The following is a 26,226-nucleotide window of genomic DNA, read 5'->3' as shown; positions in this document are numbered from 1 at the left end:
AAATTGTTTTCTAACAATGGTCTTTTGTGTGGCATTTAGTTTTTCGATTGGTCTTGCAACTCACAAGATTGGTATCCATCCATTATCAATGTATGCTTGATTGAATTGTGATAGTTTTGTAACTTGAGATTTGCCAATGTTATGGTCACTGAATTGAACCCAAATGATATACATATCAATAGTCCATGTATATGCTTTGAATTTCCCATCTGTTCCATTGACAAGGCCATCTTTTATATCATAGTTTCTGCCATAGATCTCAACTAATATGTCTTTTTTCAACATTATTTGATTTGGCAAAGTTCCACTATGTTTCTGTATGTGGTCAATGTCAGCAAAACTGTGATGTTCATCAATTGTATTTATTATAATAAGTTGTCTAGGAAGATTAGATAAAATCTTTTGGTTATGCTTATTTACGTCTTCTTTCCTATAGAAGAGGAAAGGAAATAATGGGTCTGAAGGTGGGGAGCGGAAGCATTGCTTATTCAAATATGTTGTGTCATTTTTTGTTTGAGATCCAATATGTATTTTGTTCAGAATGGTGATAAAGATCTCATCTTTTTGCCTCATTGTTGTTTGTAAATTGTAACATTTGATATTTTCTTGCCAAAAGTCATATGGCATTAGCTCAGTATCCATTGCTAAAGTTTGGAACACTGGAGAATCATGTATAGGCTCTGCTTGGTATAAGTCACCACAGAAGATAATATCTAAGCCATCGAAATGTTGAGTAGGTATTTGCATTATGTCACACAATCTTTAATCTATGCATTGTAGCATCCTTGCACTGACAAGGGAAATTTCATCTATCAGAACAATTCGCAGTTGTTGATCTTTTAAATGGTAGTAGAAATGTAGAATATAGAGTTGTACCACCTAGATTGTAAGCAGCTTTCCCTGTGAATGCAAGCAACAAGCCTTTTCTTTTGTCTGGGTCACTATTAATAGAGTTATTATATATACAAAGAAGGCCTTGATATATGGCTTTTGCAGTGAAGGTTTTCCCTGTGTCGGCACCTCCTGTTAAGAACAAATGCAATGGCTTAAGGTTTTCCTGTTGTTTTCTCATTAGTATGTCTTTGACTATCACTTGTTGTTCATTCTTCAACATTTTATGAACATCGTAGTATTCTGTATTGTGGATGATCAGCTATTTCGAATGGGCTTGTTATTTTTTGGGTGGAGACATTATGTCTTATTGTATCTAAATCTAGTTGCAAATTATATTGTTCATTTTCATTTCTTTTGAGCCTTTGCATGTTGTTTCCATGTTTGTAGCTTTCCTCCTCATCATTGGTATTAATGATAGCATTGTCCATATCACCCCACATTTCATTTATGTAGTATGTATATTTTGCTTCATTGACATGTATTGTTTTTTCATAGTTGGCGAAAGCATGTTGCCATGTTGTGAAGCCTTTTTTCAATGAATTTTCATCAACCCAGAAAGGAACATACAATAGAAGTTTTTCTCTGTAATAGTTTTCACTATCAATATGTTTATTGTATCTGATAATTTGTGGTCTAGTTTGTTGTGTGATCTTTGCTTTTGCTATTGTATATTTTGTGACAAATTCTGCCAGGCAAATATCAGCTAATGTTTCAGGGCGTTCTATATAATGGTCAATCAAGGTTTTGCAAGCAATATTCTGTGATTCATCTGGTCCATTGCTTAAAACCTTTGAAGTTTTGAGAACAAATGTGCAGCTATCAACAATAGAAGTGTCTATGAATATGCATTTGTATGAACTATAGTTCAGAGGAAGGGAAAGAATGATATGTGCAGCTTGTTGTGCGGCCATCTGTTGTAAGTTAAGCAATGCATTGCCAAGCTTGGTTACCATGTTAATGGCATCAATGTTATGTTGCATGTGGTTTGCACGTATCTTAGCAAATGTTGTTGTCATTGAGTTATTAGCTTTGGTCATGTAAGAGCTACAGTAAGTTGCTACAGCATATGCATTGAGAACAAATTGTGCATCTGTATTTGCTTGCCAAAGGTGTGGAATCTGCAAAGCAAATGAATTATTCCAAATGTGAGCTGGCTTTCTTGTTAAGAACAATGTTGGTCTTAGCAATGTAGATCGTATGGCTATTATGTATTCATTTTCAGTCATGTTTATTTTCACCAAGAAATCCTCAAACGGTACAGAAGTATCATAAATTGAGGTTTCTAGAATAGTTGTGAGTTTCTTAGCAATTTGCATAGAGTCTTGTTTTTTGTCAACGCATGGTTCAAGTATTGTAGTTGCTTTCATTGGCAGTTGTAGAAAACCAAATCGACACATTTTCATTTTTGTCTTTGTACATTTCTTAGTGTGATGGTGTATGTGCAATTTGGCTATTTGATAATCTAATGCCTCTGTATTGCAAGTTATATATTTGTCAACAAACTGCTCAATGATAGTATTGTCATCTTTTCCATAGATAGGTGCATCTCTAACCCATAGCATGAAATTATCATGTTCATTTCCTCAACTTTGGAATTCTGTAACTAAAAAGTAGTCCAATACCTTTCCAAAGAATGTTGTGTCTGAACATAGTAATTGTTTCATTGCAATAATTCTATGTTTGTAATAGTGCGTACAAGTTATTAGATCCTTTTTAATCAAAGAGAATATGTTGACTTCTAAAGAAGAATTAGGTTGGTTTTGAGTTGACTTTGAGTAGTGTGACATGTACAGGTGTTCCAAAGTTTGTGTTAGTGGGAGCCAATTTTGCTCTGCGTTAGTGAAAGTGACAAAAAAGGTAGGTGGCCCTAATTGTCAAATCATTGCAAACACATTTTTTTTGAGATATTGTAAGTAATCAGGTGAATTTCTAATCTTTTTGAAATCTGTGTAGCTAATATCTGATTGTAAAATTATTTCAAGATTTGGTTTGTACTTGACATCTTTCGCTAGTAGTGTTCTTCCTTTTAGTTTGCCCTTCCAGATTCTTATCTATATAGTAGAAAAGACTTGGCTAATAAGTATTTTGACAGTTTTGAAGAACAAGTTAGTGGTATGATATGCAAAAGATCGATTTGAATTTTGTAACTCCCATTGGGCAATTTTTTGGTATGAAAACCTTTGCTAATTTCTTTATCACGTGGTTCTCCAAAAAAAAGTGTTGGAAAGTTCATTTCTTCTGCATATTTATCTTGGAAGATTCCTAGGGGTTGGTTTTCCTTTGTTGGTGCAATTTCTATGACTTTATCTTGAAGAGAATGTATAGTTCTTTGCTCAATATAATCGTGTATTAATGTGTCTGTTTCAATTTCTGTAGTGTTGGGATTATCATTATCATTGCCATTTGATGAAATTGCATTGTCATCATCACTTGAAGAAGACTCAATACTAGGTTTTTGTTCTTTGCAATAATGCAGGTGTTTTTGCCAATTGTCGTTCAATTTTACTTCTTGCATTTTGTAGAGTGTCATTTTGCATAACTCATTAAGAGAATTCATAACTATATTTGGTCGCACTCTGCCTTTTTGATATGTATTTGTGTATTGTAAACGTCTTTTCAATGCAACAACAACTGTCCATGTTTCATTTGATGATCATGGTAGGAGTGTTTGTATGATATTTATATCAGTTGGCACATTGATAATAGTTCCATTTAGTCCAACTTGAGATCTTTTGTGTCCTAGCTGCCATATTTGTGCAAATGCTATCCAGAGTGATACTAGTCTTTCTTCAAGTTTTGTAAGTGTAGCGGTATGTTGCAATGGCTTATTTGTCTTGATATGTTTTGGCGTTGCATATAATGGCTTTATGTTTTGTTCTAAGCACCGCCTGCAAGCCTTGCATACCTTTGCTCCAAACAAGCTTTCTTTCTTTGACAATAGTAATTGTTGCTTACATATTGTTTTTCTTCTAAGCTTTATCATGTTCTTTTTAAACTACAGTCGTGCGTAAATTGCACATACATGTTTTGGTGTATCTTGTATTTTTGCTAGGTAAGTTTCTATTGGTGTTTGTTGTTTCTTTGTTGTTGTTTCTGGTCTTTGAATGACAATAGCTTGACATATTCATTTTTTTACTTTACGAAGTGAATCATTTGTGATTTTGTTAGATGTGTTTGGCAATTGTGCACAACTTTTCATTTGTAGATGTGTATTGCTTTCAATAGATTGGGGGTTGGATGGGATTGTGTCAAAGCCATTTGTGCATTATTGAGGCGGGTTCTGGTCTGCATGGTTGCTATGTCGAAGTTGTACATGTTCATTGCTTCGAATAGCTTGTTTCAATTTATGGATACTGATTTTTTGTTTTCCTTTAAGAAATGCCATTTCGTTTGATTGTTCAGTGTTACTGTTACTTGGCATTATGACTTCTACATCAATTGGTATGTAGTGCATATGCATATCATTAACTCTATGACACTTGATATTGTATACTTTGATTGGTCTTGGACATTTAGAATATTCCTTAATATAAATGTTAGTGGTTGTTGACCAAGTTTTGATCTTCACTTTCAATATGTAAGATAACCATTCAAAGCAAAAATCAGCCCCTTTGATTCCACTTCGTTCATATGGCTCTCCTACTTTTGCAATGAATTTTTCCCAGCTTGCAACACCACAGGTAATGATCATGTCAGATTTGATACATGTTTCTATGCAAGCAATTTCTATTTTGTCTCCATACAGTATTGCATTGCTAAATGATTGAGCCATGTAGCATCTAAGAGATTCACTGTCAAAATCATTGTTTGTCAAAGAAGCAACAGTGTTGAACAAGCTATCACCGCAATCTGATATCAATAGTGCATTTTTGCACAAATGGGTTGTAGCATTTGCTAACTTGTCTTGTAGAGAACTATTATCTAGCTCAGAAATTGTTTTAGACTTATTGGATTCATCAATTTGGTTCTCAGGTAGGCATTTTTTTTTGTTGATGAGCGGTTCAAAATGTCCTTGAATAGGATTTTCGTCATGGAACAAAATGCAATATCCATTACTTTGCAAATTCTCATTGAATTGCAAGTACCTACACTTTCCTATCGAAGACCAAACACATATTCGAATCTTTAGCCAATTGGCCAGCCATTTAATACAAAATATGTCCCCCCAAAGGCCATATTCATTACAGTGTGGATTTCGTGTTGCTGACAATCGCATATGTCACAGGTATGTGTCAATATCATTCAATCCATGCATTTCATACAATGCTTGTGCATCTAGCTCATGCTTGTACGAAAAAAGAGCTTCAGCATCATTTAGTTCTAGTCTATTTATGAAGTGGTCAATAATTCCATTGTGTAGTTCTAGAGAAGTGTATTGCATATGTAATAATAGATAGAAAGAATAAAAAAGGCAATCACCCATACTATATACAAATGGTTTTATCCTGAACAAGTTATTGTTTTGCAACACTTCATCAATTGTTTGAATAGGTACTTGTTTACTAATTGGTGTGTAGTTTTCCACATCTATGATATGTTCTACTAGTTTAGTTAATTTCATTTTCCCTTTTTTTTGTCCATAATGCAACAACTACTCAATGGTAAACAATGCAAGTTAGCAATATCTTACCAGTTCCAATTTGTGTGATGCTATGCTTTGGATTCCCTAAGCTTGCTCTGCTATGCTTTGTATGTTGCAGTCATGGTCTGTGTTGATGAACTGCAGATTGGAAATACTGGAAACAATACATAACCTATAAATAAAGTGAAATAGAGAAGTAATAAGGACCGATAGAAGTGATAACTAAATACTTTGTGGGAAAAGCTATGATGGTAAAAGGCCAACAAATTGCATTGAACTAGAAACAATAAAGAACTTGCAAATAAAATGAAATACAGAAGTAATAAGAAGTGATAGAAGTCATAACTAAGAAATTTGTGAACGAAGTTATGATGATAAAAAGCATACAAATAACCAACCCCGATAATATATGATCAAATATATGGTCTAATTAATGTTCAACTATGCATCCTAACATGAGTATTGTGCATAATGTAAGCATGTGGATTAGAAATTTCTTTTGACTTAAAGTTGGGGAGTTCTAGACAAGAGTACAATATTGAATGAAATAAAGAATTTATTTTGCAGATATTTTAATATAAGCTTTTTGTTTGATAATTCTGGACAAGAAAGTGATATTGCATGAACAAAATATTTTTATTTATATAGACAACCATTTACAAGCATAAATAAGTCCAATGTGCTCGACAAATACTTGCACAATATTGCATCAAATAAAGCATTTATTTTGCGGATATTTTAATATAAGATTTAAAGTTTGAGAATTCTGGACAAGAAAATGATATTGCATGAACAAAATATCTTTATTTATATAGACAACCTTTTAAAAGCATAAATAAGTCCAATGTGTTGGACAAACACTTGCATTAGAACTTAACAAGGGATCTTTTTTACTTATACCGACTTTACAAACGTAGATAGTATTTTACTAAAGTTCAAGATACTTTATATACATTTACATTTTACAGAGGTATATAGTATTTTTACATTTTATAGAGGCATATAGTTTTTTTGCCAAAGCTCAAGATAATGATATGCATTTACATTGATATAAAGTACAAGCTTTGAAGTTCTACATTGGTCCAATGTCTTCTTCAGGCTCTTCATTAGAACTTAAAATTACAAAGTCACTGTTTGGGTGGATTTGTAAGTAGTGATCGAATATTTCTTTCTTGATCATTGGAGCATTTCGCCCACAACCAAAAGGGAAATCATGTTTTGCAAAGACTTTTCTTTTTTTTGGCTCTTGGAGTGGCTTCTTCTTATAAGCTTTTTGTTGTTTTTTTTTAATCTTCTTCAAAGCAAAAGCTAAAGTTTCAGTATCAGAAATCTCTGTAATATCTGCATAACAAGATAATGCATTTGTACTTCTTTCATGTTCAGAACATGCTTTTACTTTTTTTCCATGCTTCCTTGTCTTTTGAGCATAATTATTATCTTCCATGTCTGAAATCACAAATTGCATGTTGTGTTAATGTGCAAGAAAGAAGAATCAGTATCTCTCTATCCATTGTTTTATATCAATCAACATAATGTAATGAATGTCATGTCTTGTACCTATAATATTCTTGGGTGGGGGATTTCAGAAGGAAACTTGATAAATGGAAAAACATTGGAATAATAAGATTGGTATACTAATGATCCATATTATAAATTCAATTAGGAATAAAAGGAATGAAGACTAATATATTAAAAAAAATCTAAATTAAATTCAAACCTTTCTCAACAAACTGGAATTTTTTATGTTAAAGCACATTTATATGGAAAGGATTAATATATTAATGTGTAGACCAACATTAGTATTGATCATGAAATATGGTTGTTATCTAGAGATAATTTTAGACTATGATGCAATAACCTTCTTATTTATTTTAGGATTATCCATTATCTCAAAAAGAGTCTAAAGCTTTTTTGATGTGAGATCGCACAATCAATTTGACACAATTTTCAAGAAATATGATTCTTGAAGACCTATACAAAACGTAGAAATCAAAGACAATATACTTGTAAATTGTTAAAAAAGATATCTCCAATTATTGTATCTCATGGAGTGTAATGATCTAAGAATATGCACCGAATAAATTCATTAAAACGGCTTTAGAGACTTTTAAGTAAACACAACTCACAGAAGGAAAGTTGAATTCTATAGTGTTTGCCAGCATCTTACCAACCTATGGCAAAGTGGAAGATTTGGAGGAGGGTATGAACATTCACAGATGTATAGCTAAAAATTTAGACTTTTTATATCAAATGCTATTGTTGTCAGTGCCCTTACCGAGATGAATGCAAAATATGGAATCAAAGACAAACAGCGTGAATTATTTTTATTATTATTATTATATGCAAACAAGAAGATTAAGATGAGGCAGAATGAGTAACTCAAAATAGGAAATGGAGAAATGATGTATTTGTGGAGGTAAAATTGCATAGCTTAAAAATTACTTCAAGTAACATTTTCATTTACAAACAATGAAATAAGGGTGCAGATTTGTAGAGGATCATTGCAAATAATTATTTTTATTTGAATGGAGATAATAAAAAGTGTGCAATATTAATACATAAATTGAGATGGTGAATAAAATTGGTTAAAACTGAAGGTACACTATGAAGAGGTGAAAAGGGCAATTGAAGATTTCTATAAATTTGTTCACGAAGGAGATTAAAGTATGCAGAATAGATAGGTGAATGAGGGGACACAAGGGGTAAATTGTTTCCATGAGGAAGTGAAATATCCACACATGGTAACAGAGAGATTCAAGAGGTGAAGTCTCATGAGAAATGGCATATGTTTGGAAAAAATGGTTTATCTTTTATTGGGTGAAATACTTCATTTAATGATGAAAATACTTTTACAAGAAGCTTTCAAAAGGGTAAATGTGAATAAGTAAATGTTCATGAGGACTATCTAATGGAATGAAGAAGAGAATTATTTTGTTAATTAAAATTATCTACGAGACACCTTACTTTTATGAAAAATATTCCACAAAAAGTAGAAGAAAACACAAAATTATTTACAAGTGAAACCCTCCCTTAATATTATAAAAGAGAAATCAAGACGGAAAGATTAGGGAAGGGAAGAAAAATAATAATAAAAAAAAAACATTGTAATATATTTCTTATAGAACATTGTCTTATATTTTCCCAGGGCTTCCAAAAGAGAATGTGCAGAAATAATTTGTAGGTAGTGATTTAGACATGCTTTTCCAAATTGATTTTAATTTGCAGGTAGTAATTTGGATAGTGGGTTGTGTTTCTTGAATGCCTTGTCTTGTCTTTATCAATGACTTAGACTTCCAAATTCTTCAAGATTATTAGAGGGCTTTGATATCATTTTCCTTTGTCTCTCATACAGTTTCTTTGGGTTAAAGAGGATCTAAGTAGAACTATCAAGAATAATAAGTGGATTGGGATCGTCAAAGGGATAAAAATGGATACTTCTTTATCTTTGATTGTGGATGATGTTTTACTTTTTAGTGATGGTTATAGTAAGGAAGCCTCTAATTTGAAACATGCATTGGAGACTTACAATATTTATGAGAATTGTTAAAATAAAGGCTTTCCCAAAACTACACATGGCCACTACATGGTGTGCGAGCATGCTTTCACAAAGATGAAGGGCCATAGTCTCGCGGGGAACAGGGCCAAGCTGCTATGCGATGTGCTCTGCATTGAGTTTGTCACCTAAAGGGAATGAAGAATGTTGGGTATTCAAACAAGGCTAAAATTAAAAAATATGTCATGATTCTACCAATTCTAGACTACCAGACAACTTCCCATTTCGATGGCAAAATCAAATTCAAACTATCTGGTTATTGTTCTGAATGGAGATAGAAGAGAAGTAGATCTGTCTCAAATCAAACCATCAACTAGTCTGCTCTCTTATCTTCACTGTCATATCGATTACAAAGGAGCTAAACTTGGCTGTGGAGAAGGTAGGTCTCATCATCGATAAAATTTTAATCCAAATTGGATTCTCTGAAGCCTCTACTTTGCTTTAAATGAACATTTCTGTTCTTTCTTTTTTATTTCTTCATTTTAGAGAACGCGGTGTTTTAGTTTTGCCAGAGACTGCTTGTACATAGGTTCACCCATGAAACACTTCATTGACAGAGGATTTGTTAGGCTTGTAACTTCAACAGAGTAGAGAATGCAGCACAATTCCATTTTAGCTCCAATATTTGTAATAGTGGAGCTTAAATTGGGAAAAGAATGAATTTCGAGGATGCACCACACTTCCACTTTTTAAGTCATGTATTTGTAGTGGATGGAAATTAAGCTGAGAAGTTAATGAAATCATAAGTGAAGCAACTAAACAAGTTTTGGAGAATGGATTCTAAAACTGGTTACTCATATGAGAATAGCCTGAAGTAGTAGTAGATACACTCCTAAATGCCAATTTGGGCTGAAGTAATCTAATTGTTTGCAGGTGGGTGTGGGGCTTGTGTGATGTTCTTATCAAAATACAATTCTGATTCACAGAAGAAAGATGGATTTTCAATATCTTCTTTCTTGACACTATTGGGTTGTATAGCTGGTTGTTCCATCATAACTTCTGAAGGCCTTGGGAATTACAGGGAAGGTTATCATGCTATCCACAAAACGATTGCAGGTTTTCATGCATCACAGTGTGGGTACTGCATTCCAAGATGGTGCATGTCTCTTTATGGTGCTCTTCATCAGGCCGAAGCTAAAGGAGCACATGAACTTAGACAGGGGTTTTCAAACCTTTCAGTTTTGGAAGCAGAAAAATCTATTGCAGGCAACTTGTGCAGGTGTACTAGCTACAGACCCATTGCTGATGTGTGTAAGATTTTTGCAGAAGAGATTGATTTGGAAGACTTGGGTCTCAACTCCTTTTGGAAAAAGAAAGAAATCCCAGACCCAAATAAACTTCCTAAATATGATCGAACTGCAATCCAAACAAACCCCAAATTTTGTAGCCAAAAGTGTGAAGAATCGGGAACTCCCACGTTGAATTTTGCTTATAAGGATGAATTTGATGGAGAACAATGCATTTGGATTAGACCATCCAACTTGCAGGAGACTTTGGGAACTTTGAAAGAAACTGCCAAGGAAAATGTTGAACTTAATCTGGTTGTAGGTAATACTAGTGTTGGGATCTACAAAAATGTAAGACCTAAAGTATTTGTTGATATCAGTAATATTCCAGAGCTAGAGATTATTTATAGGCATGAATTTGGGATTGAAATTGGAGTAGCTGTAACCATTGCCAATCTCATTGAAGTCCTGGAGGATACCAATGATGTTTTGAATCCTGGAAAACTAATTTATCCTAGAAATTTAATCTTTGAGAGCATTGCTAATCACATAAAAAAGGTGGCCTCTGGATTTATTAGAAATACAGGTAGCATTAGTGGTAATTTAATTATGGCCAAGGAATTGTGATTTGATTCAAATATTGCCACCGCATTAATCACCCATTAATGTAAAAGCCCTCCGCTATAGTCCCTACTGGCAGGAACTAATATCATCATAGTTGGCAATAAAAGTCAGATGGTGATATGACTACTTCATAATTCTCAAAAAAAATAATATCATTTATTTCTCATGTACCAGGATGAGTCCATAAAAAATGCGAGCTCAACACAACATCTTGTTGTAAATGTGATGTTGATGATGCTGATATGTTTTTTCTGTCATTGATTTCAACATATGGTTTTATTAGTTGGTGATCCAGAATATGTTTCCCAAACAGTTTGGTGCTCTATAAGTTATGCTTCAGATGATCTGATAATTGATAGTGTTGTTTATGGTTCAAAGTTATCTTTTTTCTAGATATGGTGTTGATTGATTGATTCAAGTTTATCTTGGTTCCATTCTTGTTTTGCTAAGTTGAGAAGTGTTACTTTTGGGTCCCATCTGATCTCTGGAATTGGAGATTGTGCAATGACTTTTGTGTAGCCTATGAGTGTTTTTTCATTCTAGTATTTATGATTGATGTGTAATGTGTTGATCTAACAGAAAGTGTGTTGTGGTGTGGTTCACTTCCCATTTTCCTTTCCACCATGCGAATGCTTAGTGGAGACCTATTTCACATTATGTTTGGTTGACTTGGAAGGTTATGTAGTTAGGATGATAGTATAAGTAAAGGAAATGAGGTATGGAAGATATGTGAGACTGAAAAGTTAATTCCGACTAATGGTTGATGTGAGAAGTTGTGCGAAGGTGTGTAGTGTCTAGTTAGGCACTAGAGGTTGTTTCAGCATTGTTGTTTATGGCAGCTATATCACAGGGGTAGTTTTTTATTTTCTTTATGTCTCTTTCAATAATGAGCCTTTCTAAGCAGTGAGTCCTCCTGCAATGAGTCACCTTTGTCAAAAATCATCTTAACCAGTGTGGTCCTAACAAGTGCTATATATTGAGAACTAACATTCTCTGTGGTTTTTCCCTTCTTGGATTTTCCATGTCATATTTGGTGTTCATTGTGTATATATGTGTGTTCTTTCTTGATTATATATGTTTAAATTAAATAATTAATAAGATGGTTATTCTAGATGTGTGAAAGAATTAAAAATTTTAGTTGACAACTAATTCAACCCCTCCTAATTGTCCAAGCATTCAATAGTTGGTATTAGAGATTTGGTTTCTTGGAAAAGAGCTTAACCGCTTGAGGTAGATCTGATGGTACATAAACTAACTATTCCTATCTTTAAGGGATCTGACTATGGCTTTTGGAAAGTGAAGTTGAGAGGTTACCTAATCTCCTTGGGTTACAACAATTGGAAAGTGATGGATACTAAGTATGTATTGCCAACAAATGGTCTTACTACTCTGGATGAGATTCAAGCTTATGAAGAGAATGAAAAAGAAAGGTATGTCATCTTTAGTGCTTTATCAAAAACCGAATTAACAAAGGTTATTTCATTAAATGTTTCTTATAAAGTTTGGGAAAATTTAAGAGAAGTTTATGAAGGAAATGACAGAGTTAAATTATCAAAGAAGCTAATAGCTAAGTGCGGATATGAGAACTTGAGAATGGAAGAAGAAGAGGATATAACAAGTTACTTTTATAGGGTTAATAGCATATTAAATGAAATCGGAGAATTTGGTGGAACCTTAAATGAAGAAAACATAATGGAGAAGATCTTGATGACCCTACCGAAAAACCATAGTGATAAGATCTCTACTATTGACAAAGTTTATGATCTAAAGTTCACTAGGGAACACACTCTGACCGTGTTTGAGATGAGCAATTTTGGGAAAGACAAAGATAAATCTTAGACAACCTTTAAATCTACTAAGGAAGGCTTGGATGAGATGAAAGAAGATTTTGTTAGGAAGATGAAGAAAGGCACTAACAAATATAAAGGTATGTAACCCCTTAAATATTTTAGATATGGAAAGATTGGCCACTTGGCCACTATATGTTTGGAAAAAGGGAACAAGAAAAAGTTTAGAGAAGGTAAAAGAAAGTTTAATAAGAGATCCTATTATGTTAAAGATGATGTTGGTATTTCAAATGATGTATCAGACTATGAAGAAGGTGATTGTTTGTTTTTTGGTAGAAAAGGATGTACCTAAGAATGATGTTTTCAACATATTATCCTCTTAATCTATTAAAATTTTTGCTACTATTTTACATGATAGAAGAGATAGAAATGAATGGTTGATTTATAGTGGATGTTCATAACTGGTGAAAAGAGTAAGTTTGTAAAACTTGAGAACTATGATGAAGGTTCTGTTAGGTTTAGAGATGATCTGACAACACAAATTGTGGGAATCGGTTCTATTAACTTTGATGGAAATCATAATACTGAAAATGTTTACTATGGGAAAGATTTGTATCATAATCTGCTAAGTGTTGGACAAATGTGCGAAAATGGCTACAATTTTGTGTTTCAGGATGGTGGTTGTGAGATCTGAAAGAGATCTAGAACTATAATTTCAATAAAGAAAAGGACTAATGGAAACATGTATCTGCTAGAAGAAGCTACAAGACATTGTTTGTTATCTCAGTTCAATGATAGCTAACTCTGGCATAGAAGGATGTGTCGCATCAACTTTGACAATTTCGTAAAGATTAGTTCAACAAGTGCAATAAGAGATTTATCGAGGTTGACCAAACTAGATAACAATGTTTGCAAGGAATGTCAAGAGGGAAAGCAAACAAAATGAACATTTAGAGGAAAGGAACAATCTTCTGCCAGACTATTAGATTTGGTGTACATAGACTTATGTGGCCCTACCAAAACAAGGAGTATACAAGGTGAAAAACATTTCATTCTCTTAATTAATTATTATTCTAGAATGACATGGGTTGCATTTTTAAAGGAGAAATCAAAAGCGTTAGAAAATTTCAAAATATTCAAGGAAATAGTTCAAAATGAATTTAATAGAATTTTTTTTGAGATCTGCCAAAGGAGGAGAATTTAATTCTGATGAGTTTAATAATTTTTGTGAGAAACGTGGAATTAGAAGACAATTATCTGCCCCTAAGACACCACAATAGAATATTCTAGTGAAAATATTGAATAAAAATATACAAGAGGCAACCAAAATGATGATCAAACAAGAAGGACTACCAAAGGTTTACTAGAAATAAGCTATGCACAAAACACTAGACACCTTTAATATAATTTTACTTTAGAAAAGATATGGGAAGACATCATATGAGCTATGGCATGGAAGGATTCTGACAATAAATTATTTCAAGGTATTTGAAAGTAGATGTTATATCCGAAGAGATGAGGATAATCCTAGAAAATTTGACAGTAGAGAAGATGAAGGTATATTCCTAGGATATTCTACAAGGAGCAAGGCTTGCAGGGGATAGTCATGGCCTCGGTAATATTCACACACCGAGAAAGTAATCTGCTACTATAGATAGAGGTCACTATTATAGATAGAGGTAATCCTCTTGTAACATAGAGGCTGCCTCATACGACTTTCGAGGAATAGAATACTCATAATATAGATAGTTAGGGGGGACAATTCATCTTCATTTAGCTAGGGCTAATTCAGCCAATCACTAATTAGCCACTATAATAGTACTAAATTCATTCAAATAATATGGTCACCCCATAAATCCTATTGTCTATTATTTCTCCCCAATAATGGAGTTAGAAGGGGAGATAGTCTACAATGAAACACATCATTGGGTAATGACCTCAAGACAGACATTGGTGATTGTGATGCTTATGAGAAAGTGGCAGCCTTGAAATATGAGGCATGACTCCATGGGGCTCTCTAATGGGGATGAAAACCATCATTGAACACCATACAAGTTCCCTACTATTTTAACGGCCCAAGAGAGTATAGATTCCCAACTAGCAAAGCAAAGCCAATTGTTGTACTGACTTAACATACTAAACAAAGTTATAAGTGGTTGGTTAGAAACCAATAGTACTATCTACTAGGGTAACAAAATAACAAGTTGTTTGGGAAAGCTCACCTCTTGGATAACCATGGGATCATATTAGTTTATTCTACATAGCGAAAAAAAAACTACTAATATGAAAATTCAAGTGGTGTTACAACAAAAGACTAAACAAAATTTCTAAAATTACAAATGTGAAAGTAGATGAAGATATATCTAAAGACTTTGATAAATTGGTAGGATATGAAGCAGATGAAGTTTCTGATTGAGGAAAGGAATAGGGAAATAATGAAGAAGAAAAGGAAAAATAATCTCAAGATGCTCTGGAAACTACATAAAAAACCTTGAGGTATGCATAGAGGAATCACTCTGAGGATCAGATTATTAGAGGAATTATCACAAGTAAGGTGGCTCAAGAACAAGTTGTATTATGTTTACTTTTTGAGACTGAATCAAAGTCAATAGAAGAAGCTTGCAATGATCAAAATTAGATGAAGGAAATAAGAGAAGAACTATAATAGATTGAGAAAAATAAGACATGGGAGCTTGTACACAAATTGACCTGGAAAATGTAATTGGAACAAAGTGGGTATTCTAGAACAAGTTGGATGAAGATGGAAAGGCTATAAAAACAAAGCAGGGTTGGTTTGCAAGGGTTACACTCTATTTGAAGGCATTGACTTTGAGGAAACATTTTCTCCAATTGCTCAAATGGAAGCTATTAGGATGTTCTTGGCCTTCACATCTTTTAAGGATTTTAAATTTTATTAAATGGATGTAAAATTAGCATTCTAAAATGGAGAACTCAAAGAATAGTTTAATATTGAACAACCGGAAGGATTTGAGTTGAAAGATGATTTGGATATTGTTTGCAGGTTGAAGAAGGCTTTGTATGGATTAAAACAAGCCCCTAGAGCTTGGTATTGAAGGCTAGACAAGTATTTGATTGGTCAAGGTTTTCAAAAAGGATATGTTGATAGTAATCTCTATTTCAAAGTTGATTTAGGTAAAATTCTAATTGTTGTAGTATATGTTAATGACATAATATTTTGAGGAAATGATGGTATGTGCAGAAGGTTTATTAGTGAGATGCAGAAGGAATTTGAGATGTCCATAATCGGTGAACTGAATATCATTCTTGGATTGCATGTGAATTGGAATAGTAAAGGAATTTTCATTTCTCAGTCTAAATATGTCAAAGAATTGTTAAAGAAGCTTGGGTTGGTGTGTACACTTATGACACTGGATACAAGTTAACAAAAGATGATAAATCTCCTAAGGCTAATGCAATTAAGTATAGATCAATGATTGGGGGACTATTATATCTTATTGCAACCAAATCGGATATCATGTATGTTGTTTATTTAGCAACTACTTTTCAATGAGAACCAAAAGAATCACATGTTGTTGTAAAAATAATTTTTAGATATTTAAAGAGAACACAAATAATTTGGATTATGGTATCCTAGAGATTCAGATTTCACTTTGACAACTTCTATAGATGTAGACTGGGTAGGAAGTGTTTATGACATAAAAATTACAAGTGCTTAGTCAAGGAAGAAGCAGAATTATGTGTCCCTATCCACTGTTTTAGCTGAATAAATACCAACATATTTATATTGCACATACATACTTTAGATTAAATAAACTTTGAAGGATATTAGTATGTTGTTTGATAAACCCATCTCGATTATGTGTAATAACACCAGTGCAATAAACATTTCCAAGAATCCAGTACAACATTCCAAAATAAAGCATACATCTATTTGGTATCACTTCTTGAGGGAAAAAGGTGTTGTATAATAAATTAAGGCTTGGTTATGTACCTACGAAAGAGTAGATTGTAGATATCTTCACTAAGGTGTTGTGTAGAGATACTTTTGAGTATCTCTGATAGGAGTTAGGGGTATTACCCCCTCCTAGATTGAATTAATGTGCATTTGGATGTGCATTGGTTTAACAAACTGCATGATTATTCTTTTCTAGACTAATTCTAGGGGGCTTCCTCTTAGGAGGAATAGAGTAAGTTTCACAGGGGGGAGATGTAGAGAAATGATGATGTAGAGAGAGAGTAGAGTTGCAGTAAGCAAGTTTGTTTTTGTTTTTTTGTTGTTGATGGATATTATCATCAATGAAAAAGGGGATGATTGTTGCAAATGTGTTGTTGATATTTTTTCCATGGTTGTCATTAATGGTTGTCATTGATGTCAACATATATTTTTTTGAGTTGGTAATCTGGAATATGTTTCCAAACTATTTAGTGATCCGAAAGTTGTACTCTAGATGATGTTCAGTGTTGACTAGTAATTGGTTGTGTGTTTTATGGTCTGTATTTCTCCATTTTCTAGATATGGTGTTAGTCTCTTGATTCATGTTTATCTTGGTTCCATTCTTGTTTTGCTAATTTTAGAAAGTGCTACTTTTGGGTCCATTCTAATCCAAAATTGGAGACTGCATAACAATATTTGTGTAGCATATGAGTTATGTTTTGGCTCTTTTAATTGTGATGAATGTGTAACATTTTTATCTAACTAATGAAGTGTGTTATGGTGTGGTCTACTTTACATTCCTTTCCACCATGGGAATGCTTAGTGGAGACGTATTTCAAATCATGTTTGGTCGACTTAGAAGGTTATGTAGTCAGGAGGACAATATAAGTAAAGGATGATCAAAATGAATGAGGTATGGTAGATATACAAGATTGGAAAGCTAAATCTGATTCATGATTAATGTGAGAATCTGTGTGAAGGTGTGTAGTGCATAGTCATGCACTAGAGGCTATTTTGACATTTCTATTTATGGCAATTGTATCATAGTGATGGTTTTTCTTTTCTTTCTTTCTCTTTTGACCGTGAGCCTTTTTGGATAGTGAGCCCTTCTATATTAAGCATTTTGGTTGTGAGCCACCTTTGTAAAAATATTAAAAACTAACATTCTTTGTGGTTATATATTAAAAATTAACATTCTTTGTGGTTTTTCCCTTCTTGGATTTTCCATGTCATATTTGGTATTCATTGTGTATATGTGTGTGTGCTTTCATGATTATATCTGTTCAAATTAAATAATTAATAAGTGTGTTATTCTGGATGTTTGAAAGAATTAAAAAGTTTAATTGACAATTGATTCACCCCCCTCTCGGTTCTCCGGGCATTCAACACATCTAAGAGCCGGATCATCAACTAGCTCATTACCAACTTTTCAATTTAAAATGTTTTGGTGCCCTTCAACATATTCAAATTTGAAAATTTCATTTTTAACTTTATCATTTTTACCAAGATAGGAAAGGGAGTAAGTCAAATAAGACTTACTTCTATCAGTAGATAATCTCTTTCTAAGTCTATTTTGACTTTGAGTGAATTTAAAATAGAGCTAGTCATCATAATTAAGCCCATGGTTGGCCACTTCATCGACAACTCTATTTCCCTTTTGAAAGATATGTTGAATTTTGATATTAGGAAAGTGGCCCGCTAACCTTTTACTCTGTTTCATGAAATTTTTTATCTCCCATGGGATACCCACCATACCATTTAGGCCCATCGTTAAGTATAACTCCTTGATAATTTAGGTGACTTAGATGCCTAAGGCCTTGCCACACTGCAAAAAGCTCCACCTTGTTATTAGTACCTCTATCCAAATTAATACAATAGCCTTCAATTAGGTGACCTCTATAAATTTTGATTATGCCTCCTACTCTAGGGTAAGTGCACAAAGATGGGAGAACAAAAAGATGCCAAAAATTTTTTTGGCCCCCATCAAGCCCTTTAGGCATGCACCCTATTTGGCGCACACCAAATAGTTTTGGCATGCCAAACTTAAGGCTTTCTCACACCAAATCTATTTGGCATGTGCCAAATAAGGAAAGAACCAAATAAGGCAAGTGCCAAATTTGGTGTGCACCAAATGGCATTACATTTTGAGAATTGCGTCTTCATTTTGAAAACCACAAGTTATCTTTCATTTTCACTCTGTCAGAAAATATACATAAAATATAACATTTTGTATGCTGGAAAATGTAGAGATGAAAACGAATAAATCGGATTCAAAAGACCCATACACCAATGAGACTCTTGGTGAAAGTATATGAACTCATTCAAATAGTTCAACTTCCCAAGGGGTGTCCCATTGTTCTCTATCTCATAGGATCCCTAAAGTCAATATTTTGCTCTCAAATCATTGAAAAAAGTGACTTAGGAATGACAACTCCAAGAACGAGTGATGTTTGATTTATATGCATGAATGCATTCTTAGATGTATGATATTGAAACTATGATGATTAAGCTAATATTAAAGATGATGATATGATAAAAGATTACCAAAATTTATCCTAGCATGATATACTATTCTATCATGAATATTCTATGATGTAGTAAAATACTTCTAAATGATATTATGATGATTTTAACAAAGAGAGGCTAAGCTGTTTAGTAATTTAGACTATAATGTAGATGCATAAAAAAAAAAAATTAAATGAGGAATGAGAGCTCTATTTATAGGAAAAATAGGGCAATGGATGGTCAAGATTGAATAATCTTAACAAGGGCCAAGATTGAAAGTTAATCAATCCATGTTTACAATTCTCACCAATGAAATGGTGACAATTGTCAACAAAGGGCTGCTTGAGAGGAGATGTAAGAAGCATTAAATTCTTGAGAAGATATGAAGGTTACCCTAGGAAGTAAGGGTTAAAGTTAGGTTAGGGTTATCCAATGGATAAAGCGTTTACCCAAGAGGTAATCTCTTGTGCAAGGGTTAATAGGATAACCAAGGTTAAAGCCATTAATGCTTGATGAAACCCTTGGGTTAGATGAGGGTTAAGTTAGCAAGAAAGTATCTAACCATGCAAGAAGGTTGAGTTAACCATTAATGGTTAGGAAGACTTTGAGGGTTAACTTGTTGAAGACATAAAGCTTTTAATGCATTTCAAAGACTTTCCTCTAAATTTGAGAAGTAACCTCCTCAAATTTAGTGAAAGGACATGATTAGGAGTTGATTAGGCTAATTAAAAGAGTTTAGAAGAATCTACAAGGGTCTAGAAGAGGTTTAGGAGGCAAGTGGGAGATGTAGGAAAATCCAAGTGGATGAAGGAGGATTTTAATTAAAATAAAATTACTTTATTTCAACAAAAATAGATACAACTTGTATAAATACAAGTGGGGGGATTTAATAAATAAATTAGATTTATTTATTTGCAAGGATAAATTTAATTAAAAAGGTAGAAAGGGGAATTAATTAAATAAAGTGATTTATTTAATTAAAGGCTAGAAAAGGTTTAGGTAAATTTAATTAAATGAATTGAGTGATTTATTTAATCAAATAGATGAAAATGGAGAAATTAATTAAATAGAATTTAATTAAATACGAGGAATGGGGTTAGAATAAATATTAAATATTTATTTAGGAAAGTGGATAGATTTATACATCTATGTTTTTCCCCTCTTTGAAGTGACGTGTGTGCACATATTGATTCAAAGAAAAAAATTCGGATATGCTGCCAAAATTTGATCAATATGATGTTCTGTGTCAAAATATCGATATGATGCCCCCGATGTGAATAATTGATTTGATATAAAAAGCTGATATGAGACTGATGTCGATATGAGACTGATATGAAATTGGTGTGAAGATTTAATATGATAATGCCCCCTCAGGAGATCGTTCGTGCACTAAAGGCATGAAAGATCTCTCGAAAGAAGAAGAATGTTATTTGAAAGATAGAGGAATGGATATTTGATGACATGCATGGGTTTGATAAGATTGATTAGATTGAGATTAAGTCTGGATTCAAGTATGACACCTTGTGTATAAGACAAAGATGATCAAAACGTCTAGTTTCAGGAACGATATATCTTGTATAAGACTTGATCAAAATATCTATTTTCAAGAAGGATACATCTTATATAAGACTTGATCAAAATGTCTGGTTTCAGGAACGATGTATCCTATATAAGACTTGATCAAAATGTCTTGTTTCAAGAACAATATATCCTATATAAGACATGATAGAATGGATTAAATGAAATGGATTGATAGAATTGATAAGATTGGGATCAGGTCTAGTTTCAGGAATGGTACCTCCTCTATAAGACAAAGATGATCAAAATGTCTAGTTTTAGGAACGATATATCTTGTATAAGACCCGATCAAAATGTCTAGTTTCAAGAAAGATGCATCATGTATAAGCCCCGATAGATAAGAGAATGTCTAGTTTCAGGAAAGATACATCCTATATAAGACATGATGGATAAGAGTTGGATGAATGATGAAGATATGGAAGTGAAGAAAGATTACATGATGATGTGATAGATATGCATGTGATGGATGCAATGATGAATGTGACTAGATGATGATGATGATGAGATGTATCTTGAAAATGAGGTGTATGATAATGATAATGAGATGTATCTAATGCAATATTAACATCATATGCAACTTAATGAAAGTTGAAAATGATATGCAACTTAATGAAATTGTATGCAACTAAATGATCACTTTAATTATGTCATTTTCATTCCCGTTTAGTCACTTGTTTGTGCTCTTTTTGTCATCATTGAGATTTTGATATGTTGAAATTTAATTCAAGCATAATCATATAATTGAACCATAATGACCTGAGTAAAACTTACATGGATGTTTGATATTGCAAGATGACACAAGCATCGAGGTATAATTGAACCAAGACAACCTAAGTGTTGCTTGCATAAAACAAACAATAGTTAACCATTTGCATGTGCAAAGTAGAAAATGTCTTCAATGATATCTTTCCAATCATGTCTCAATATAATTTTTCACCATATGAATGATTGCCTCACAGACAGAAAACCAAAGAAAATATTAAATTCCTTCGTTGCTTCTCTAGCTAAGTGTATCCTTGAGTAGCTCTAGAGATCTAACAATTCAAAAATAAAAAATACAAACAATCAAAACTTTATGCTAAATGTAAACAATTCATAATTTAGAAAATCATCCATTGTGTGTGTGTTTGAAGTTGCAGTTGGACAATGATCCCGCTTTTCTAGCCTGGTGAGCATTTTAGACAATGGTTTCTTAGTATGTTGTGATCCTTGTTTGTTGTCAGAATTCCAGAGCGAGAGGAACGTTGCCCCTGTTGGCTTGATGATGATTGTAATGGATTAATTCATGTGTTTTCATTAATGGCACATGTATACACACACATATATTCACATTGTCATAGTCATCTTAGTTAAGACAAACCGATATTACTCCTAAGTCTTTATATTGTAAAACCAGTATTATGTATAGTGAAGTTGAATCAGTTTTGAGGGTGTCTAACCGGTATATGTAGGAATGGCATGACACCAACTTAGAGTTTCAGCGGAGATCAACAAGGAAGCAAAATGGAGGATAATCAATCTATGAGTTGGAAGATGTTAACTCTTAACCAGTATGGGTGTTCTAACCAGTTTTATTGATTGTATGATGAGTTATCACCGGTTGTGATGAGTTATCCCTAACCGACAGATTTGGTGGTAATTTGTGATGCATTATGTTAGATTGTCTAGATACACTGCACCTAGGAAATTGTGATGTGTTTCTTGAGCCGACATGAAATATAATGTCTATATAATAGCATTATGATGAACTATTTTCATGATGCAAGATTAAAGTGTTAAGTTCTTGCGATTTACTAAAGGCATTGCAGAGTATGTCGGTGATGCAGTTTTGAGTGAGCAGAAGAGGATCTATTGAAGCAAGATGTGCTACTTCTAGCTAACACCTCCTGTTGTTTTCTAATCACTACAATAGTCAAATCCCCTAACCAGGTAAGCTCTAACAAGCTTCATTGTACAAATCCTCTAACCAAGTGATCCATTAGTTTTTGTTTGAAATCCTCTACCGAGGTTACTCCTAATAGGGTACTACTTTTAACAGGGTATAGCTCCTAATAGGGCTTTGGGACCTTTAATAGGATTTTCTCCTAGAAGAGCACTTTTGTAGACCTTAACCAGTCAGTTACCTATTACTACAGATAGTTAACTTGTGAGTCCCATCTCACTATGGCTTTCCCCAGTTGGGTTTTCCACATATAAACATTTGTGTTATGATGGATGTTTTACTTGTTGTGGATACTTTAATATCACTTTGGATTGCATGCATAGTATTTAGTAAGTTGGTTAACTGTCTTTATCGTTCTGTGTTTAAAGTGGTATTGTTTTTGTTGTCACTGATTCACCCCCCCCCCTCTCTCAATGCTTTATGTATAACAATTGGTATCAGAGCCTAACTTCCTTAAGGCTTAATCGCTTGGAAGGAAACCCTAAAGTCACCATGGGGAATATGAGTTATTTAGAAATAGCTAGAGTGTTTGATGCTATCATAGGCCCATTGGACCTTTCCTTTTACACCGGGTATCTCATTCAAGAAATATAAGGCCAATTAAATAAGAAGAGACCCATATTTAAAGGTGTTCTTCTTGTCTTTCTTTAATTTTCTTCAAATTACTCATCAGTTCATTCAAGGACTGTACACAAATCATACCTCATGTCACCCTTGAAGTTATATCTACTTGATTGATAGACTTTGTAACAAACCATCATCAATGCAAACCTCACACCATGCTCCAAAATGTCATTGATAGTCATTTCTCTGTTGTCAAACTTGGAACTAGTAGTGGCTATCACTGTGTTATTCGATACTTTTCTTAGGCCAGGTACTTCACCGGTTTCACTTAGGCATGTCACAACTTGAATTGCATGTTTAGTGATCTTATGAGGCCTATCAAGCCATATGAACTCATCATGGACTCGACTAAGGATATATCAGATCCACTCCGCTTCATCGAACAATGGAAAATGGACAAGCTATGAAAAACCCTTGTCCTGAAGAACCTTATATTATGGTTTGAGGTTACCCAAGTTGTCCACCAAATATTTGTTATACAAGGTTAGCATATCAAAATTTCCAAGCTCCTCAAGATCACAATGGATGTATGCCCTAATATCCTCAATGCAAAGAACATCATAGGGTGCCAATGAAAATGCTCCTTCTGGATCATCTTCGACGAACTTGAAAGGGTGTTTCTTGAAAACAGGTCTAGCTCTATCCTTAATCTCAACAACCAATAGGGTAGCAATTAGAGATATCGATGCCATTTTGAATCTAGGATTTGAAACGGATAGCTTCACGAAACAGATAAATACCTTTTAATTCAACCGGGAATAAGAAATCACTTCCAAATTGCTACAAGCTCAGTTTTGATTGCCAAATCTCTTTTCTTCACTACATTGCTCTTTTCTCTTGATCGAATTGTGAAAGTAAACATTTGAAATGTTCTTTTAACCTCTGAAAACCTAATTCTACATTGTAATAAATGCTTCAACCGGTTACTATTATTTTCATAAAATAGCTTACCGTAGACTCAAACCTCGATCAAATCTTCTAGATAACATCTACATACATGATTTAAGCCATCTAAAACCTACCAGAATCAGTTATAGATCACCTAAGAGGGGGTTCTATGAATCTGTATGTAAATTTCCTCCTAAGGCCAAAAATCCCTAGTTGTCGGATGAGGTTCCATCAATGGATTCAGGTGTGGAGCCACTCTGCACATTGGAATCTTCTTTCTTCACCCACGTTGTCTTATGTTGATCTCTAATTTCACCCAATGTTTTTTTGCCTTTCTCATCTGATTTGTGTTTCTTTACCGAACCATTATTCTTGCTTTTGTAGTATTTTACAATGTGACCAGTCTTGTTGCATACGTGGGAAACAAGAGTTCTCTACATAAGTCTGAAATTCATCTAATTTGGTCTCATCCTGCATTGGTTAGGGGTGAACTCACAATAATGGTTCCCACTTTTTTGCCACTTTTGACACTGAGATGAACATTTTTAAAATAATCTTCAACTTCCGAGAACTATAACTTTTAAACTATTAAAAATTTGAAGATGATGTAAATTAGTGATTTGTAGCATTTTGTTTATAGATTCTATATACATTTTTTTCAAATTTTTTTGATGGATTTTTTTTTAAATTTTCCATCTCCCTTGAAAAGTAGTTGTTTACAACAAACTACATTTTTTAAGAGTGATGTGCCTCCCGAAACACATAACTTTTTTTTCCTATATGATAAAAACTCAATTCTTTCTAATTTTGGTTTGTAACATAAATATCTAGGGATTGCAATTGGTTTGATAGTGATATGTTCAATATTTTTCATTTTATAAAGTTTTGAAGTCCGACTAGTCATAATTCAAACATAGGTTTAAGTTTGAACACATAACTTGTTATATATATATTGAAATTCAATTTTATTTTTTTTGTTAGAAAGAAGACATCAATACCTGGGGCTTAGATATTTTTCAGAATTTTTTTCAATTGGCTTCCTATTTTTCCTAATGCGTTGAACAGAGAAGTTCATGTTCGGTGAAAAACCAATATTCCATAAAATTAAAAAAACAAGAACATAATAAATTCAAAATATAATAAAATTATACTCATTGGAAATCTTTCTCCAAGTACTACCATCTAATATTTTTGTGTTATCAAGATTATTTCATTCATAACAGTAACCAGAGCACCGAAGTCATAAATTCCTCAGAACTCTGAAAAAGTTTGGGAGAAACATCTAACAGCACGATTCGAATGAATAGAGGTTCGAGCGAATAGGGTTCGCTCGAAACATAAAGGGTTCGAGTGAACCCACCTTCTCTCGAACCCAAATGCTAAATTTTGACCTGTACTTTTTCATAACAGCCAGGTTCGAATGAACCCAACATTTTTTAACTGTCAGCGTTCATTTGAACCCTACCCGATGCAATTTTTTTTTTTTTCATTGAAGTGGAGTCGTATAAATGTCCATAATTTTTTTCATTTTTTATCACACAAATGATTAAAATAATTCGCATTTTTGGATGAGAGAAGACATTTGAAAATTATTTTGAGGGCAATAATTTGAAGATATTTGAAGGTTTTTTTAACAGCATGGGGAACAAGAAGAGAAGGCAAAATAAGACTTCAAGGGATCATTCTCCCAAAATGGAAGAAAGATATCGAGAACAAAGAAGACAAAGATATCATGATGCAAGTATGTATTTTTTATTTTTATTTCTATTTAATTTTATATGTATTACGTACCAAAAATAGTGTTTATTTGTTAGTTTTAATTAGTTCAATATTTTTTATCTAATATTTTTAATGAAAATTAATTTAAAAATCTTAATTAAATTAATTGGAAATAGTAGGATTAAACATAATCTCGTTTTAATTGGAAAGCATAATTTATTTGAAATAATATGTGTATTTGCAAATTTCAAATTCCACTAACTTGCTTCTTGTGTAATTCCATTTTTCTCCTATATAATTAAGTCCATTTATAATAGATAAGACCTATTAAGTCATAAAATTAATAAGACCTATTATGTCATAATTTAGGTTCTAACTTATATTGAAT

The 26,226-nt window shown here is 33.1% G+C and overlaps 1 protein-coding gene across 1 annotated transcript in view; it reads left to right on the top strand.

Annotated features, from left to right (window-relative positions):
* Positions 1-9,257: 9,257 nt before the first annotated feature.
* LOC131857566 (probable aldehyde oxidase 4) overlaps positions 9,258-26,226 on the top strand; it is a 29,869-nt gene continuing 12,900 nt past the window's right edge. The window contains exons 1-2 of the mRNA XM_059210241.1: positions 9,258-9,408; positions 9,903-10,841. Coding sequence (XP_059066224.1) covers positions 9,258-9,408; positions 9,903-10,841 — 1,090 coding nt within the window. The remainder of the gene's footprint in view (positions 9,409-9,902; positions 10,842-26,226) is intronic.

Source organism: Cryptomeria japonica, chromosome 8 (assembly GCF_030272615.1).
Source record: "Cryptomeria japonica chromosome 8, Sugi_1.0, whole genome shotgun sequence".
In the NCBI taxonomy this organism is placed as follows: domain Eukaryota; kingdom Viridiplantae; phylum Streptophyta; class Pinopsida; order Cupressales; family Cupressaceae; genus Cryptomeria; species Cryptomeria japonica.
Note: the sequence above shows the minus strand (reverse complement) of the source record. Positions and strands in the feature narration are given on the sequence as shown.